Raw genomic sequence first — 17,737 nt, 5'->3', positions numbered from 1 at the left:
TTTTAGCATCTACATGGATGTTAAAATCACCCACAATAATTATTTTATCTGAGCTCAGAACTAAATTAGATATAAAGTCTGAGAAATCAGACAGAAACTCTGTGTAAGGCCCAGGTGGACGATAGATGATAACAAGTAAGACTGGTTTCTGAGTTTTACAGCTGGGGTGGACGAGGCTAAGCATCAGGCTTTCAAATGAATTAAAAGTCTGTCTTGGTCTTTCATTAATTAATAGGCTGGTGTGAAAAATTGCTGCCACACCGCCCCCTCGGCCTGTGCTTCGAGATTTCTGGTAGTTAGAATGACTCGGGGGTGTTGATTCATTTAAACTAACATAATCATCCTGCTGCAACCAGGTTTCTGTAAGGCAGAGTAAATCAATTTGTTGATCAATTATTAAGTCATGTACTAACAGAGACTTGGAGGAGAGAGACCTAATATTTAATAATCCACATTTCACTGTTTTACTCTTTGGTTCAGATGTGGATACTGTATTGTTCTTTCTTTGTGATTTTTTAAGTTTAAGTTGTTTGTTGCTGGTTTTTAGTTTGTTTTTTGTCTGTTTGGGAGCTGACACAGTCTCTATGGAGATGGGTTTTTGGGGGGGTAGCAGGAGGAGAGAAGCTGCAGAGAGGCGTGTAAGACTGCAACTCTGCTTCCTGGTCCCAACTCTGGATAGTCATATTTTGGGGGTTTTAATAAATTTGTCCATATTTCTAGAAATGAGAGCTGCTCCATCCAAAGTGGGATGGATGCCGTCTCTCCTAACAAGACCAGGTTTCCTCCAGAAGGTTTGCCAATTATCTATGAAGCCCACATCGTTTCTGGGACACCACTCAGACAGCCAGCAATTTAAGGAGAACATGCGGCTAAACATGTCACTCCTGGTCTGATTGGGGAGGGGACCAGGCGTAACCGGGTGTCATTACTGCCGACGTGAATTATGATTTTACTGAATTTACGTTTACCCTTAGCCAGCAGTTTTAAATTTCCTTCAATGTTGCCTGCTCTGGCCCCTGGAAGACAATTGACTATAGTTGCTGGTGTCTCTAGCTTCACATGTCTCAGAACAGAATCACCAATTACCAGAGTTTGACCCTCGGCGGGTGTGGCGCCGAGTGGGGAAAAACGGTTAGACACATGAACGGGTTGGTGGTGTACCTGGGGCTTCTGTTTATTACTACACTTCCTCCTCACCGTGACCCAGCCGCCCTCTTTCCCCAGCTGCTTGGGGTCTGCCGGGGAACAGCTAGCGGGGCCTACGCTATCTTCGGCTGCACCAGCTACAGGGGCCTGGCTAGCTATGGGTGAATGAAGGGTGCGAAGCCGAGTCTCCAATTCAGTAATCCTGGTCTCCAGAGCTACAAATATCATGAAGATCATACTATGAGAAAAGAATGTATTTTAAAGTTGTTAATTAAATTGCTAAGCAGATAAGCTACTCAGAAACACCACTGTGTTTGAGCAGGAACAGGAAGTGATACTCTACCGCAGAGCGAGCGAACACCAAGTGACAGCGTCACCAAGTTAAGGAATCAAGTAATAGACTTTAAGAAAAGATTGTTAATTGGCATTAAAATGTTTGCTGGATATGATTATCTTGAGGTTAGGCAACAGTTTTAGAGCTCTGTTTTTGTCTTCTGCAACCCCAAAGTGAAAGAAAATGTATATTATCAGCTAGAACATTAACTTTGTTGGCTGTTAAACCAAAGGCCACTGAAGAACACCCCAAACTCACAGACGTTTTTCCTAAACAGACCACTTCTATGAGCTGAGGTGTCCCTTTTCACGCAGAGTAGCAAGGGAACAAAAAGAGCGAACTCTCCTGCAGATCTTGTTCTTAAGCCTCAGATTATTCAAGGAAAATGTTCATGCAACAAACTGCAAATTATGCGCAGCGCTCAACTGTAGCTTTCAAAAGAAATTTCTTCAGATTCACCGTCCAACCCATCTTCTTTCATCAGCCTTTCAAATGGACTAATTTCATGCAGCCTTTAATTATGCCATCTTTCAAGGCAAATGCAGTAGGAGGAGGAGGGTGGCCCTGAAATAGAGCAAAAAGAAATGATGATGATAGAGGAGACTAAAGAGAGGGAGGGAGTTTGAGAGAGAGAGAGTAAAAGAAGGAGGTGTTGGTGGGGGGGTTGAAGAGGGAGCTCCTTTCAGTTTGCAGTAATCGCTCATCCAGGAGCCGTGTTGCACTCAGGGATATTTGGGATTTTTCAGTCTGGATTCTGTAGTTCGGGGTCGTGCTCTCGCTGACTTCCTCTCTTGCACAGCGATTTGTGTGTGAGGACGCTGCATGTCTGGCATGCAGACATGGGCCCCTCGTTGCACTCTAGGATTATCGTCTGCCTGGCCCTCACCTTGGTTCAGGTGATCGCCGTGACCTGCCAAGAAGATACTAAGAATGGTGAGCGATATCCACCAAGTTATGACTTCTTTTGCTGTCCTCTGATTGGCTTTCCGTGTTGATACCTGATAGGGATCCTTCCTGTTCTTCTGTGGGCTTTTGTTCTGATAACAGGTTTATAAAATCACCAGTTCATGTGCTTAATTGATCAAGGTTTTCATGTTTTTCTTATATAATAACAATGTTTTCCTTTGATTTCTTGCCTTCTGATTTTTCATGATTCAACAAGGCTTCTGAAAACACTTTAATCGGTATTTTTATGAAACTTTTATGTTCATATTCCGTGTTATCCCCCCCCCCCCCCCCCAATTATATCCACGTTTTATTTATTTATTTATTTCAGAATTTCAGAATGTGGTTGTCCTGTAAAGTTAAACTGGGATGTTCTGCCTCCTAAAGCTCAGACCGCACTGGCCTTCTGGTTTAGGGATGAAAGGTTAAATTCACACCCACAACCAACACCAGAAAGGCTTATCTTGCCTTAATGAGACACCATTCAGGGAAAGCTGCTACAAGCCACTGACCAGGTGACGATTAGTAAAGAAGCTAAACTGAAACTGTTTGAAAGTCTTGAAGTTGATAAAAAGCTTTGACACTGAAATGACAAAATTTGTGAGGATTTCTCAAAGATGGAGATGTGGCTCATTTCTAAAATTAAATGTCTGAGTAAATGTGATCCTGGGTCAAAAATACTCCCCCCCAACAGGCTGCAGTGCACACTTAAAGAGCACACAGGGCTATTTCAGTGCGAGGTCGAGGCTGAATGAAGGGGTTCGGAGTGCCACGGCTATAATGATGTGGCCTTGTGGATGGAATGGACAAAAGAAGGCCACTAATTTTGGTCAGACTTCAGGCCAGTTGCAGACAAGACACACCCAGACTAAGACTATGCTGAATATGAAATATGCATCTCTTACTTTCATCCAACTATACCTCCACTGAAGCATTCATGCTGCAAAGGGATAAACAACAACCTCAAAATATCTGCACCAGCTGTTTTTCGGTCTGAATCTGCCTTCTTTTCTTTTTTTTAACAGTAATGTTTATGTATGACATTTTCTCCAGCTATGGCCTGATAAGTATCACTTTAGACCAGAAATTATATTTAGGGTAATTTTTGAATAATTAAAAAGTGAATAAGTCATAACCATGTTTAGAGCCAAGAGGCAAAGGTTTACATGGATATGTAACCTGAAATTCTTTGAAGACTGCTAATTATTAAACTATAAAGACAGGGGCATTCAAATGTTAATTGTAAAATTGAATAGTTTTGACAATTTTCACATGTCAATTTTTTTGCTTGAGACAACATAATTTATAACAAATACCAAAATATGAAGCTAATTGTGGCAGCTGCTTAGCTTTGTTTTCAGTCAACAAACAGGCTAGATGACTTACTAACTTACAAGTTTCATCTAATTTTTTTTAAATCTCTGCAAAACTTTCTTTTTTGCAGTTTCTTGACTTTTGTGCTAATTAAACAAATTTTATTTTAATATAAAACATTAATTAGCCTCAGAGGGGCTAATACTTATATTTTACTAACTTTAAACACTATCTTGCTAATGAACAGCTAGCTGTAGCATCATCAGTAGTAAACAATTCATTCTTAACGAGACATCTAACATCTAAGCGTACCTTACATCTCCTCTAGTTGCTAGCTTAGACCAAAATTAGGCTTTTATCACATTTCACTTTTTCCAGTCTGTGTGCTAAGCTAAACTAAGTCTATATGTTCAGTTTAACATACAGACAATAAGATTTCTCCTTAATCTCAGCAACATAATTAAAAAGGTGGCGTAGCATTGCAGTGTATTCTCTGGTTTCCTGCTTACTTTGCACTGAGTCAGTTATTGTTAGTTTCCAGACGGTCGAATTGCTGCTTAAACATGGCTGACCCCAGCGTCAAGTGTAGCATACAAATTAAAAAGTGTAATTAACATTTTTCATTTCAGATTCAACAAAATATATATAAAAATAAATCTATAACAGGTGAATGTAACTTTGTCTAATCTTTATTGGTGGACTGCTTATGTTACAGTCCTACCTTTTCCAGAGTATATGTAAAGTATATGTAAAGCTAAGCTATTTGGTGTCATTAGCTTATTTAGCATGAGAGTTATTCTAACTTTTAAAGAGGTTCACGAGTTATTTGGAAGCTCTCGGTGCATATGACCTTGAAACGAGGTAGGTGTTATGCATAAATATCTGACAGAAAGTAAAGATTAAAGTAAATCTGTGAATAAGTTTAATTTTGTGCAGCTACAAACTGTAAATTTGTTGTGGGTTTATCCTCCATTTTTAACTGAAATTTCTGTTGTTTCCTTACAGCAGAGAAGTTCACAAGTCATTTCAAGTCATTTCTAGCTGAAATGCATATACATTTACTGTCACAATACATATGTGACAGTATATGAGTTGTTATGAATGAACTGTGTGATTTATGATGCTGGCCACACGCTTGTTCAGAATTAGAATCAGAATCAGAATTCTTTACTGCTATCCCAAATGAAATTATATTTTGCTGGTATCCTATGTGAGATCTCTAGGTCAAATTTTGGATTAGATTCTGGAAACTTTCAGGAAACTTACTCATAAGTAAGTTGATCTGATTTGTTTTTTCTAGTGGCAGAAACAAACTTCCATACTATCAATATCAGCAAGTCTTAGTTTACTTATGTGTGCAAGTTTCTGCACATGTTTGCTTTTCACTGGTTCTTATAGATTTTTTAAGCAGTGTGTGGATTGGGATTCTTTATTGTGACCCTTTAAATCTAAGGTATAGCCTTCAGGACTGTTCCTGGTTACTCTTGAAACCAAGTTTGTAATGTTGGATTTCTCCATTTCAATCATTTTCATTGTTTTTGAACCTTTAAAAGAGAAAGTATTCAGATGAAAAAAGTAAAATAAAAAGTCATCAAAATATTGACTGTTGGTGTAAAATAAGTATGAGAAATTAGCACAGACTGATTTTATATCACCTTCCCATCCTATTTATTGAAATAAGTTTTAATAAATGGTAAAGAACAATATCACAGTTCCTTTTTCATATCATAAATCATCTTAACATGACTCATCCCTCACTTTGTGAATCTCTAGTCGGAAGTCCTGTTTTTGCGAACTGAATATGGTTTAAAAACTAAGCCTGTAGTCAGAAAGCATGGGTGGAAAGCTGAAAAGAAAACCACAGCTAGTCATGATAATTGACCTCATGCTGTACTGTATATATAAGCTATAATCACATAAAAATAGCTGAGGCACTGCCCAAGAGTATAAAGTCTGCAGTATAAAGTTTAAGTGAAAAAAACTACATTTTATCTGCAGAAGTGATGAAGAAAAATGAGCTTTTGCAGATTAAATACCAGCGTTAATTACTGGTATTAAGAGCTCTGCTTGGTAAAGACGCTGCAGCTACAGGGTGAAGCAGGTTTCATGGCAGGAGGTTTCTCCGGGTGTGGCACCTCCCAAATAAAGTGAAACCACAGCCTCTGAGCCCAACGTATAATAATACAGCTGCTGTGGTTTCCACTGAAATAACTGCTGCATTCAAGAAGCAGCCTCTCTGGTGGGGAGCGGCTCTACCACATAATTAGTGCTTAGGGACGTCACTAAACTGCCAGGATTAAAATGCACTCAGAAAGCCTGCAGCAGGTGGCTATTTGTACCCCCCCTTTTTTTTTTTTTTTAATGTTTTTACTGTTTTGGGATGATTTCATGGCAGGGACACGGCTTCATCCAAGGCCAGCAGGATGAAAGTGCCTAAATCTGCCCTCTTACACTGCATAAATATGTTAATACGTGCTGGCATGTACATTTAATTCAAGGAAAATTTATTTGGGTCAATGTAGGTATAAAAAACTTAAATAAGAGGGTTCTGAAAATAAGTGCATTTTTGTTTATTTTACCCCCAGGACCTGCTGCTGAACGAGGCAGCTCTGTTTTCTGTCATTTTTCTAAATTACAATATTTAAACAGGCTCCTTTCACCTTATATTTTAGCCCCTGATTAACTGACATGCTGATAGATTTTTGACATGAAAACTACACGTCTGGCCTTGCTTTATGTATATAATTGAGTGACAAGAGACGTCGCTGTTGCAGACATGATTGCATACTTGCATACAGACACTTTTATCGTCGCATGCAGCCAGAAGCTGTCAAATTCAACCACAGTCTAGTCACTGACTGCTCAGAAGCAATTTACCTGAAAGTGTCTGTCATGAGGGAGAAGGATGTTCGTGGAGATTCTTAGTAATAAGATCAAGTGTCTCAGTTTGAAATCAATTTTTTTTTCCGTTTATGTTTAGCTGACTTTAAAGGTAAAAGACATCTTTGTAGTTTGCACTGTCCATAGACTGTATGTAAAAGATGGATGAAGGCACCATGACATCACATAAAACCTCAAGCTGAGCATTTGAAACCTGTCACAACAAACAGGCTCTAACCACAAAACTAATAGTCACTGGCTCATTGGCTACTGAGGTGTGGTTAAAGTTCTGTTAGCCAATGAGCATATACTGGCTTGTCCTCTTTCGGACTCAATTAAAGACCATAATGAGTTTCATGCTTTATTCAGTTTGACCTGAGTACCTGAATACCTGAGCCCCGAAACTCATCAGGAAACGGTTTACTAAGGAAGCTGAGACTTCTATGCAACCACAGTCGCCCCCTGCAGGCTGTTTTAAAATATGCACAACATTTAAATCTTTTTTTCCTTCACAGAGTTTTATTGCCAAACGATCTACTTTTACTGACCTGAGGGGAAAAAAAACATATATACTGATGGGTAGTTTTTATATCCTTTGATATGCCACTTTATTAGGTACACCTTGATAGTGCCCAGTTGAGACCTTTTTTGCCTTCAGAACTGCTTCTTCATGGCACAGAGTCAACAAAGTGCTGGAAATATTTTTCAGAGATTTGAGAGATCTCCTGTTCCATCACACCCCAGTGGGGCTCTACTGGTTTGAGATCTGGTGACTGTAGAGGCCATTACAGTTCACTTAACTCCTTGTTATCTTTAAGAAACCAGTTTGAGATGATTTGAGGTTTGTGATATTTCAGCGTGGACCAAAATCTCTGAAGAATGTTTTTATGGCACAAGGAATTAAGGGCGCTCTGAAGGAAAAAGGCGCTCCAACCATGTAATTAGTAATGTGTACCTAATAAAGTGGCCGGTACTAACTGACGTTGGGTGGGTGCACTTTCAAAGATCACTGTTGCTCAGGTTGAAACTTGCTGAAAAGCTGCTTTGATAAAGGACTTAAACAGCTTTGACAGGATTTAATCATAATTACGGTAACAAGCATTTTGCTCTGTGCGAGTCACGGTGCGCTGGGTTCACTGCTGCTTTTTGTTGAGAAAATTGGAGTCTGCTGGGCGCCACATGCTCCTAAAGAAGTTTTAAAATCCATATATTTTTAGTAAGAAATGTGAGTGAATCATTCGTCCTGTTGGTGTGGTCTTCCTACTGTATTTCCCACACCAGTGAGGAGAGACTCTTCCTGTAACCTCATAGCAAAAACACTGAACATTTCTTGTTCAGGCTGTGAGGTTTTACAGTACATGGTAGGGTCACTGAACTCATGTCAATTTGATTATTTTAGATATTATATTGCCTTAAATTGAAAAAAAAAAAAAAAAAGTAAAGACACTGCAGTACAGTAGTACCTCTCCTTGTAGATAAGGTGCTGTTCTCCACAACCCTACATGGGACTGAGTCCCATGTAGGGTGATTTTTAATTAACCTTCACACAGCAGTTTAGAGAAATTAAAAAGTGCTGCAGAGTGCACTTATTCTATATCCCAAACAGCACTGCCTCCATTTTACATATCTATTGAATAAATTAACTCTTATTTAAAGAGCAGCTGGTGCATCCTGATGGATTAATATACATCACATTAAAGACGGGGTTTGTGTTGCTGTAGATCTACTGCTCCAGAAGAAATACCCTCTCTCTGTGGTTGATTTAAAGAATATTAATACACACATACCTCTCCAGATGTTGATTGCTGCTCTGCTTGACTCAGACAGCTGTACAGAAAATGGAAAAGTCTACCGCAACTATGAGACATGGAGCCCAGAGCTGTGTCGGGTCTGTGTGTGCGACTCGGGGGCTGTAGTGTGTGAGGACGAGGTGTGTGAGGAGCTGAGTGGCTGCCAGATGGCGGTGACTCCAAAGGGCGAGTGTTGCCCCGTGTGCTCAACTCACACGACAGAACCTAAAGCAGGTAAACCACTGCAGCTCTACCTTCAGTATGGGGATATAATCCACCTGCAGCTCCCTTTCAGCTGGTCATTGTGAGGTTTTCAGTACAATGTGTTTTTGTATACAGCTGGTGATATGATAACAAAGCTGCTGGCAGGAAAACAGATTCAGTTGTTTCTGGTCAATTTGTGGTTTGAGCCAAATCTGCTGAAGCTGCTTTTAGCTGCTATGCTACTCACATCTGGAAAAAACTTTTAAATCTAAATTGTGGAAACATCTACTTGCATTTTGTAGTGATGTACTGTTACAGTGCTTAGCACCCAAGAAGGCCTCTGTTAGCCAGCTGAGGACTTCCTGAGTTGAGTTGTCTGTGTGGTTCTCTGCAGTACTTCCAGTTCATCCCACAGCCTAAAAACATGCAAGCTATGTTAGGCCCAGGCCACAGAATGACCTCAGTTGCGACCCCTAAAAATTTATATTCCCATGTCAGTCAGTCAGTCAGTCTCCACACCAGGATCGGGATGAGTTACCACCACCCCAAGTACTCAAGTAAGTAAGCATCTGTTGTGGAGAAGAGAGCTGAGCAATAAAAGCAAAGCTTTTGATTTACCATCATTCTAAGTCTTTACCCTCAGCAGTAGTCATGACCTCTGGGTAGTGAATGAAAGAATGAGGTCAGGGATACAAGTGGCTGGCCTCTCCCTTAGAGATAGGTTTAGGAGCTCCATCATTTGGGAGGGGCTCGGAGTAGAAGCACTGCTTCTCTACATTGAAGGGATCCAGTTGAGGTGGTTCGGGCAGGAACCAGGATGCCTCCAACATCCTGCGTCGTCTCCTAGTTGACATATTCCAGGTATATCCTACCAGGAGGAGGCCCAGAGGCAGACCTAGGACACGCTGGAGAGATTATATCACTTGATTGGGCTGGGACCTATTTTGTCTTTCCCTTCAGATGAGTTAACTGGATAAGCGATATTTAATAGATGAATGGATGAATGGCTGTAGTTGTCGAGTGGATGGTGAATGCTGATGGCAATTGCCATGAAATCGGTCACAAAGAGGCTGCTGCACCAGAAAACTCCTTATGATTGCCTTGGTCTGTAGCAGTTTTCATGGGAAGCAGCAACTCATCTGAAATCACTGGCCAACTTGGGAATGAGTGGCAATAAAACTGAAGAGCATTCACCTTCAAAGTAAAAGTTGACCTTTTGAAACAACCTTTACTTTGAAGGTGATTGTTCACCATTTACACTTTTAAAATGTAACTGCAATTCAGCCAGTAGTTAGCAAGTGCAGACAAGTCATTGTCTTGCTTGCAAACTACGGGAAACTGCGGAAATCTGCTAGAAACCATTACATTGGATTCCTAACTTACTAGAGAGGGCAAAAACTGTGTCTCATTGATGAAACCCTCACAATGTCGTACGGGCTGAAAGGGACTCACCCACGATACTCATGCAGCTGCTGTTCTGTCTCATGAAGATACCTGCACAGAAAATGGCACGACCTACTCCAACAATCAGATATGGAGCCCAGAGCCGTGTCGAGTCTGTGTGTGTGACACAGGGACTGTGGTGTGTGAGGAGGTGGTGTGTGAAGAGCTAGGCGACTGTGAGACCACTGTGGCGCCTCAGGGCGAGTGCTGCCCTGCGTGCTCAGCAGCCACGCAACAGCCTCCGAACACGGACAATAAAACTGGTAATAAATATTTTGAGCTTCATGTTGGACAGATTCAAACACTGGGATGTCTGTTCCATAAATATCCACACTGCTTTCCCACTTTTTATTACCTGTGGTATTCTTATAACAAGTGTGATTTGTCCTGTGTGCTGCGAATCACGACCTTATGGCCCTTTGTATTTACTACAGCACATCTTCACAGCACTACAGAGACAATAATTGAACATTTTGTTAGTGGAATTCAAAAAAACCAAAGGAAAGACAAAAATTCTCAAGTCATAGAGGTCCTCTAAGTATTGCTTGAGTTTTCCTCTGTATTGGTTATGATCAAAACCAGTATAAAAGATGGACGTTGCCTCTGTGACGTCACTCGCTGGTTGTTGACGTCCTGTTTCCACCATTGCTATCTTGGTTGCGAATAACCAAATGTGTCAAAACTTTTCATTAGCAAGTTGTTAACCAATGAGTGAGCAGTAAAGCACTGCAGTCAATCTATTTTTTCGCCCAATCAGAGCTATCGCCATCTTGTGGCCTTCAGGTAGAATGCAAGAATAAGGCACCCACATTTGCTTCTGTTGTTTTGTTTTTTTTAACTACAGTTAACTTATTTTACTATTGATGGACAGGATACTGCCACCAGAAAAATGTGTATTTCCTCACCTGCTGGCGGCTGGTTGCTGGATGGCAGTCATTAATTGAAATCAGCAACACCAAAAACCTAGTTACAATTGCATTCGATGTTATCAGCCTCAAGTTTGCATGGAAGATCCACAGTTGAGTACAACCAATTGTTGACTACTTGCTGAAAAGTAGAGAAACTAAAAAAAAGGCACAACTTTTACTTTGATGGTGAATTGTCTCCATTTGTGTGCAACTTTTCACAATTTTACATCTACTCCAGGATTAGCTAGTCTCTGGAGACAAATCCCAAACTGCCAACAACCAAACTGGTCACGATGAGTTTTTCATCAGCCAGTCGGGGAATACATTCTTCTCCATCATGGCCAGTAGATGACCAATGGTCATTGACCAGTCTGGCTGTGTGACTGGGACCTTATTCACTTAATGCTCCAGGGTCACATGCTCGAAAGAAGATAGAGGTCATATGATTGAAAGAAATTAATAACTGAAAAAGAACAAAGAAATACATGTAAAACGTCTTAAGACATCACCTCATCCAAACTGCATAAATGCGTATCAAGAAGTCAAAGGAAGTCCAGAAGTACTTCATCAATTTATTAAGTAATTTTGTAAAAATTGTTTTATTGCTAACAGGTAGCTTGAGGTTTTTCTAGAAGGAGAGTTCATCAGTAGTGAGATAAAGTCTGGGCTAAATGAGATTAAAACAAAGAACGTTTTAAAAGGGATTTTATTAAAAAAAATGTCTGTTTGCTAACTTTCAGTAAGTGTAACGAGTGTTAGCATGCTGACCTGTGAGAATTGGCCCCAAACACAGAGCAGAGCTAGTGCTTATGGGAATGCAGTGATATTGAGTGGAAGACAGAGACTGTGAATCAAGTAATTATGATGGGGGGCAAAGGTGGAACTGAGTTAACAAAGTTACAGTGACTATGCACATAGAAGGAGGTGGTTGGGGTCGATGGAGGGTCAGTAAAACACAGTTAAGTTCCCATTTCAAACTGTTTGAATTAAGCATAATTATTCCATACACTTAAGGAGAATTTTTTGTGCTTTTTCTCAAAATACTGCGGCATACATTCATATTAAAAATGATCAAGACTTCAAATAATATGTGATTACTTTGTTAGAGTAATCACTCAGTTTTCTTGCTCTGACTAGTTAGTTTTCAAAAGTATCCTACTTTACCGATGAGCAGACTTGTCTTAACAAAGTACAGGAAGTAGTAGGAAGTTGCTCATAATCATTGGGTGCTGCCCCTTGGCTTTTTTCCCAGAAGTTGTCCAATCAGAAGAAAGTGGCCATTTAAGGTGGGATCAGTAAAAGGCAGTAAAATGAAATAAGGGGCTACATAACGGGCCAGTATGAGATAAATAAAACTCTTTATGAACTGTGACACAGAATGTTAGTCTGATGGTGTCACAGAGTGAAAGTAGAAAGCTGGGAATGAGTTTAACTGGTCCTCTGTAATGGCATTTTAAGTTGCCTCATGGCTCCATCTGTGTTGCAACCCAGTAACAGGGCAAAATAGACACACAGTCCACTGTGTACATTTTATGCTTTGCCTCTCCAAAAACTGAAATGGACACATAGGCAGAAGTTGCTTTATCAGCAGGGGGAGATCATATTGCTTTCTTCAGTAAAACTGGCAGAGCAAAAGTGCAAACCCATAAACTACTAATCCACAATGATTTTTTAATGATCTTTTAGCTACTATATTATATACAGCTGACAAAGAAAATGATACTGAAGTCAGCTGCTGTTCTTTGTCATAAAGATTCCTGTACAGCGGATGGCAAACTCTACTCCAACAATCAGATATGGAGCCCAGAGCCGTGTCGAGTCTGTTTGTGTGAAATGGGGACGGTGGTTTGTGAGGACATGGTGTGTGAGGATATAGGTGACTGCCAGACCGCAGAGATCCCAGAGGGCGAGTGCTGTCCTGTGTGCTCAGTCACTCAAACTGGTAAAACTGGAATGAAACCTGCACATTTGTCCCGGCGTCAGTGGTACTCTGCTCTCTCTTACAGCCCGATGCCCTCCTTTTCAAGCTCCGTCCTCTGCACACCACTGTGAAATGTTGTTCTTGAACCTGTACCGAGTTTCCCTTTCAGTTTGCAAAAGGAATACATGAAGTTTTTGCCAGATAAGTTCACTTCTCTCAACTAAATGTGTGCAATAAAAACTTTGGAGGTAGCTTCATTCTTTTGTGTTTCTTAGAAGAAATAAGGGAGCTGCGACCAGTTTTACTGCCACACACCCCCCAAAAAAAAAACAAGCTGAGAAAGTAACTTATTCAACAAATAAGGTGTATTCCTCTGGGAAATCAACATCGTCTTTGTCATGTTTAATGCTTTTTTATAATTTCTTTACATGCATCTGTGATGATGTATTTCTGCTGCTCTAAGTACAAAGTTCGGCTTAATGATGCACCAGAAGGATGATTGTGGGCATGGTCGTGAGATTCATGCATGTTAGAGTAAGCTGCTGGTATTTTAAGGACTAGAAAACACACATACTTTACATTTTTTGACTGTATTTTTGAAGGAACCCAACAGTATGGATTCATAAATGAGTATGTTTTATTTTTAAAATGTGTGTTTTCCAGTAAATTTGCAAAGTTGTGGGAATTTCCATTAAAATGTAGATCCTTTTTTTAAAATCCAGTGACAGCCCGTTGCAGCACATACTAACTGAGTTTCTCTTTCATGAAGACACCTGCACAGAAAATGGAAAAGTCTATGCTGACAATGACATGTGGAGCCCAGAGCCATGTCGGGTGTGTGTGTGCAATAAGGGGACCGTCATGTGTGAGGATGTGGTTTGCGAGGACCTCGGTGACTGCCAAAAAACGGTGACCCCAGAGGGCGAGTGTTGCCCTGTGTGCTTGACTGCAGCTTCAACATTGATTCCCAGTACAGACCCCGCAACAGGTAAAAAGTCCATTTTATGTGATTGAAAATATAATTTACTATATGGTTGATCCAGGGCTGGACGAGCCTTTAATGAGGCCCCAGGGCAGAAATTTTTTGCTGGTCCCCCCGCAACAAGTTTTTGATCAAATATGTGTTGATTAGCTGAAATTAGCCTGGAAAAAAAAACAAAACAACAAAAACTCGTTAAAAAACTTTTAAAAATGTGATCAGTGAAACTACAAGGGTGCTCTGTGAACAGAGGTGCTGCCAGAATTTTTTCATAGCGGCGGCCATATGAGGGCCAGTAAAAAATATTGGGTTGGCACATCTGTTGTCAAATATAGGTTACTTGAAAAAAAAGCAACCTAACCTATAAATAAAATAAGTAACCTATAGAACAGAGAACCTAGAACCTACCTAGAACCTAGAACCTAGAGAGACAGAAAATAATTATATGTCTAGTTAATTTCCTGATATTAAAGTTGACATCACTGAAAAATAGGTACATATGAAAACCAAATAACATTTTTAAATCCATAATTATCTGTTTTAATTTATTGACTGACTGATTGATTGGCAGTCCCAACCAGCACTTTAAAGATTCTTCCTCTCTATTGTGTTCACATTTATTGAAATTATTACCAATATTTCGCAGTCTTGCCGGGGGTGGCCAGTGCCCCCCCAGACCCCCCCTTGGTGACGCCCCTGTCTGTAAATGGAACTTCAGTCCATACCACAACAATGAGTATGTTATAAAATGAAAAATCGAATTTTTAAAATTTTCTAATTCATAATGTAAAAAAGCAAATGCTGTTATGATGATGTATTGTTTATGACTTTATGTGTACAGGGGAAGGAAAGGAGATCACGGTTGTTTGTTGCTCCCAAGAATGTGTAAATGAATTTCCTGGTTGTCTGTCCATCTGTTTGAGCCATTTTGGGGGTTTTTCTTGCAGCTGCAGATGAGAAGAAGGAGGAAAACTGCAAAGTCAATGGGGAGGTCTACCATCACAATGACATCTGGAAACCCGAACCTTGTCGCGTGTGCGTCTGTGACAACGGCGTCACTGTCTGTGATGAGATACAGTGCGAGGTCCTGTCAAACTGTGAGAAGGCTGTCACGCCCGCGGGAGAGTGCTGCCCTGTGTGCGACAACTTCGCAAGTGCCAGCAGGATGATAGGTGAGACAGATTTACCTGCATCCAGAAGAGAGATGGTCACTTTGTGTTAGATTTACACCCCTTATAAAACTTAGATACTTTATTTTATGTCTTATCTTTATTTAAAGGGTTCTTTAAAGGGTAAGATTTACTACATAAATTGTGAAAAATAAAATAAATAAAAACATTTTTTTCTCTTTTTTTCCCAAGAAATTATGGGCCTCAAGGTAAGTCATACAGTCAGTTAAGAAAAATATCTTAAATTGGGAACATTGTCACTAAAAAGTGTTGCTTGGCTTTATTTTTAGGGGCAAAAGGGTGAACCAGGAGACATCCCATATGTAAGTAAAAGGAAAAAGTTAGGCGTTAGTGCACTTTGCATATAAATTTAACTTTTTTAATTAATTATGACTAGATAAAAGTCTTAATAATTCATTTAATGAACTTAATTTTTCTTGTGTTGTGAAGGTGGTGGGGATTCCTGGACCTTCAGGACCCTCGGTGAGCTTTTTTCTTTCTTTCATCCCCCTGTCTGTCCTTGTTATCTTTCTGTTTGCTGTCACAGTATTACACATGATAACTGGAGTCACAGTAGAGGGCAGCAAAATGCAATACTAGCATGTGTTATTACAATTACCAGGACAAATGCTTTCATGTACACCGTAAAAAAAAAAATCCTAAGAAAAAAGTAATATTCCGTCAGCTGGGGCGCCGAAATAATACCAGAAAATACCAGAAAATAACTTTCTCATGAAAATACGGTTATTTCCAGTAATGACAATACAGTTTGTTGCCCTAATTTTACATGCGATTTTGCCTTTTTCAAGTGCTTTTAAACATTAAATTAGGAACATTTTAATGTGATTAAACAATGAACTTACCTATAAACAAGGTCAATGAATGCGGCAATACGAATAATAATACTTCAATGTACAGAAATATACAGTTAACAGTTGGTTTAAATAATAATGGATTGCATTCATATAGCGCTTTTTGAGACCCTCATAGCGCTTTACAATTCCACTTCATAATTCCCCTCTGGCCATCACCAGTAGGTGGTAGGTGAAGTGTCTTGCCCAAGGACAAAACGACTGAGAGTATCTGAGCCAGGGCTCGAACCGGCAACCTTCTGATTACAAGGCGAACTGCCAACTCTTGAGCCACGATCGCCATAAATAGCAATAATAATAATTATTATTTGATGTAAAAAAAGTTCATAAGAATCATTTTATATATTTTTCCATAGCATTACATTTGAATTTAACAGTTCAATCTTTCAAATAACGGACAAATATTTGTGAAATTATGATACATTTGTGAATGTATTTTAACAATCTAAATATGCATATGTACAGACAGATACATTTAAAAAACAAGAAAATTATGTTTTATGACACTTACAGTGATTTTACGTTAATTTACATTTGAAGTCTATTATGTGAATAGACTAGAAGAACAGTACAGAACTGTAAAATACACAGTAAAATACTTTTATATTATAATTTTTTTTACAGTGTATACTATTTTCACTGCATGATTATTCCAGTAATTAGACAGTGACCAATGTTTCAATGCTCTTATGGCTTGTTCTCTTTGCTCAGGGTCCTCCAGGGGCTCAGGGAAGCCCTGGACCAAGAGGCTTTAAAGGCAGACGGGTAAGTTGAAACCAATACACAGGGAACTAGTGGACCTATGAGTTAATAGGTGATGTCCACGATGAAAGAAAATAGCTCCTGCAACTGTTATACTACCACAGTTAATGTTTAATTGCTGGATAGTTTAATTTAAACACAACATCATAACTAAAAATCTGTTTGTTTGTTTTGGTGAGAATGCTACATAGCAATGCTACAATGCAACTTCAACTGCAGCCCGCAGTTCATCAACATGTTAAACAAGATGTTTTTTAGGTGCTGCCTCTTTAATGCTGGGCTTACACTGTGCGATTTTTTGCCCCATTTTGAGCCGATTTTTGAGTCGTGCGACCGTTTTGGTGATCGGCCTGATTTTGGCCTTCATCGTCTGTGTCTCGTGCATCGTGTAGTATACGTGGGGTAACGAGAAGCGATTAACAACTCACTAGTCATTTGTCGGTTGCGAACTACACGGCTCTTAGACCCGGATCTTTGACGTGAACGACGCGAGCCGGCTCCTTATCGCAAGCCGTGGGTTTTTTTTTTTCTTTCTCTCACCCTCTCTCTCACACTTTTTTTCCACTTCACTCTGCATGCGAGCCTTGTCTTGTGCTTTTGCGCTGGGAAGAGGGGGAGGGGCGGTAGTTACACTCACAGTAGCACAGGAACAGAGCGGGAGGGAGAGAAAGAGAGCCAGGGGCAACAGCGTCACATTAGAATGGTATAGTAATCATCCACAACTAATTTCAGTTGTGGATGATAAAGGATTCAGAAAGTTTATTCATGCAGGTCCATATGACAGAGAATATGCATCTTCTTTTTGTTTTCATATTTTAATTTATATTTAATTGTGTTGTGGTTTGTAGTGTTTTGTGTTGTTTCACTTTAAATTTGTTTAAAAGGAAAAAGCTGAAAATTTAAATAGTTAAAAGTTGAAATGTGAATAGTTGATTTTTGTATTATATGATTTATTTATTACATTTTATGTGGAGTGAATAAATAAAAGTATATTTACGGTGGCCCCTAGAGACAAAGCACGTAAAAACTCAGAAGCACGTAAAAACTCAGAAGCACGTAAAAACTCCAAA

General features: G+C 39.7%; 1 protein-coding gene across 1 annotated transcript in view; it reads left to right on the top strand.

Moving 5' to 3' along the window:
• Positions 1-2,192: 2,192 nt before the first annotated feature.
• LOC146680955 (uncharacterized) overlaps positions 2,193-17,737 on the top strand; it is a 35,539-nt gene continuing 19,994 nt past the window's right edge. Inside the window, exons 1-7 of the mRNA XM_085448271.1 lie at positions 2,193-2,413; positions 13,655-13,873; positions 14,812-15,036; positions 15,226-15,242; positions 15,324-15,356; positions 15,484-15,516; positions 16,617-16,670. Coding sequence (XP_085304397.1) covers positions 2,320-2,413; positions 13,655-13,873; positions 14,812-15,036; positions 15,226-15,242; positions 15,324-15,356; positions 15,484-15,516; positions 16,617-16,670 — 675 coding nt within the window. The 5' untranslated portion in view covers positions 2,193-2,319. The remainder of the gene's footprint in view (positions 2,414-13,654; positions 13,874-14,811; positions 15,037-15,225; positions 15,243-15,323; positions 15,357-15,483; positions 15,517-16,616; positions 16,671-17,737) is intronic.

This window comes from Copadichromis virginalis, linkage group LG23, assembly GCF_057382275.1.
Source record: "Copadichromis virginalis isolate Kocher_CV1m ecotype Utaka linkage group LG23, C_Virginalis_male_GT1.1, whole genome shotgun sequence".
NCBI classification, from domain to species: Eukaryota; Metazoa; Chordata; class Actinopteri; order Cichliformes; family Cichlidae; genus Copadichromis; species Copadichromis virginalis.
Note: the sequence above shows the minus strand (reverse complement) of the source record. Positions and strands in the feature narration are given on the sequence as shown.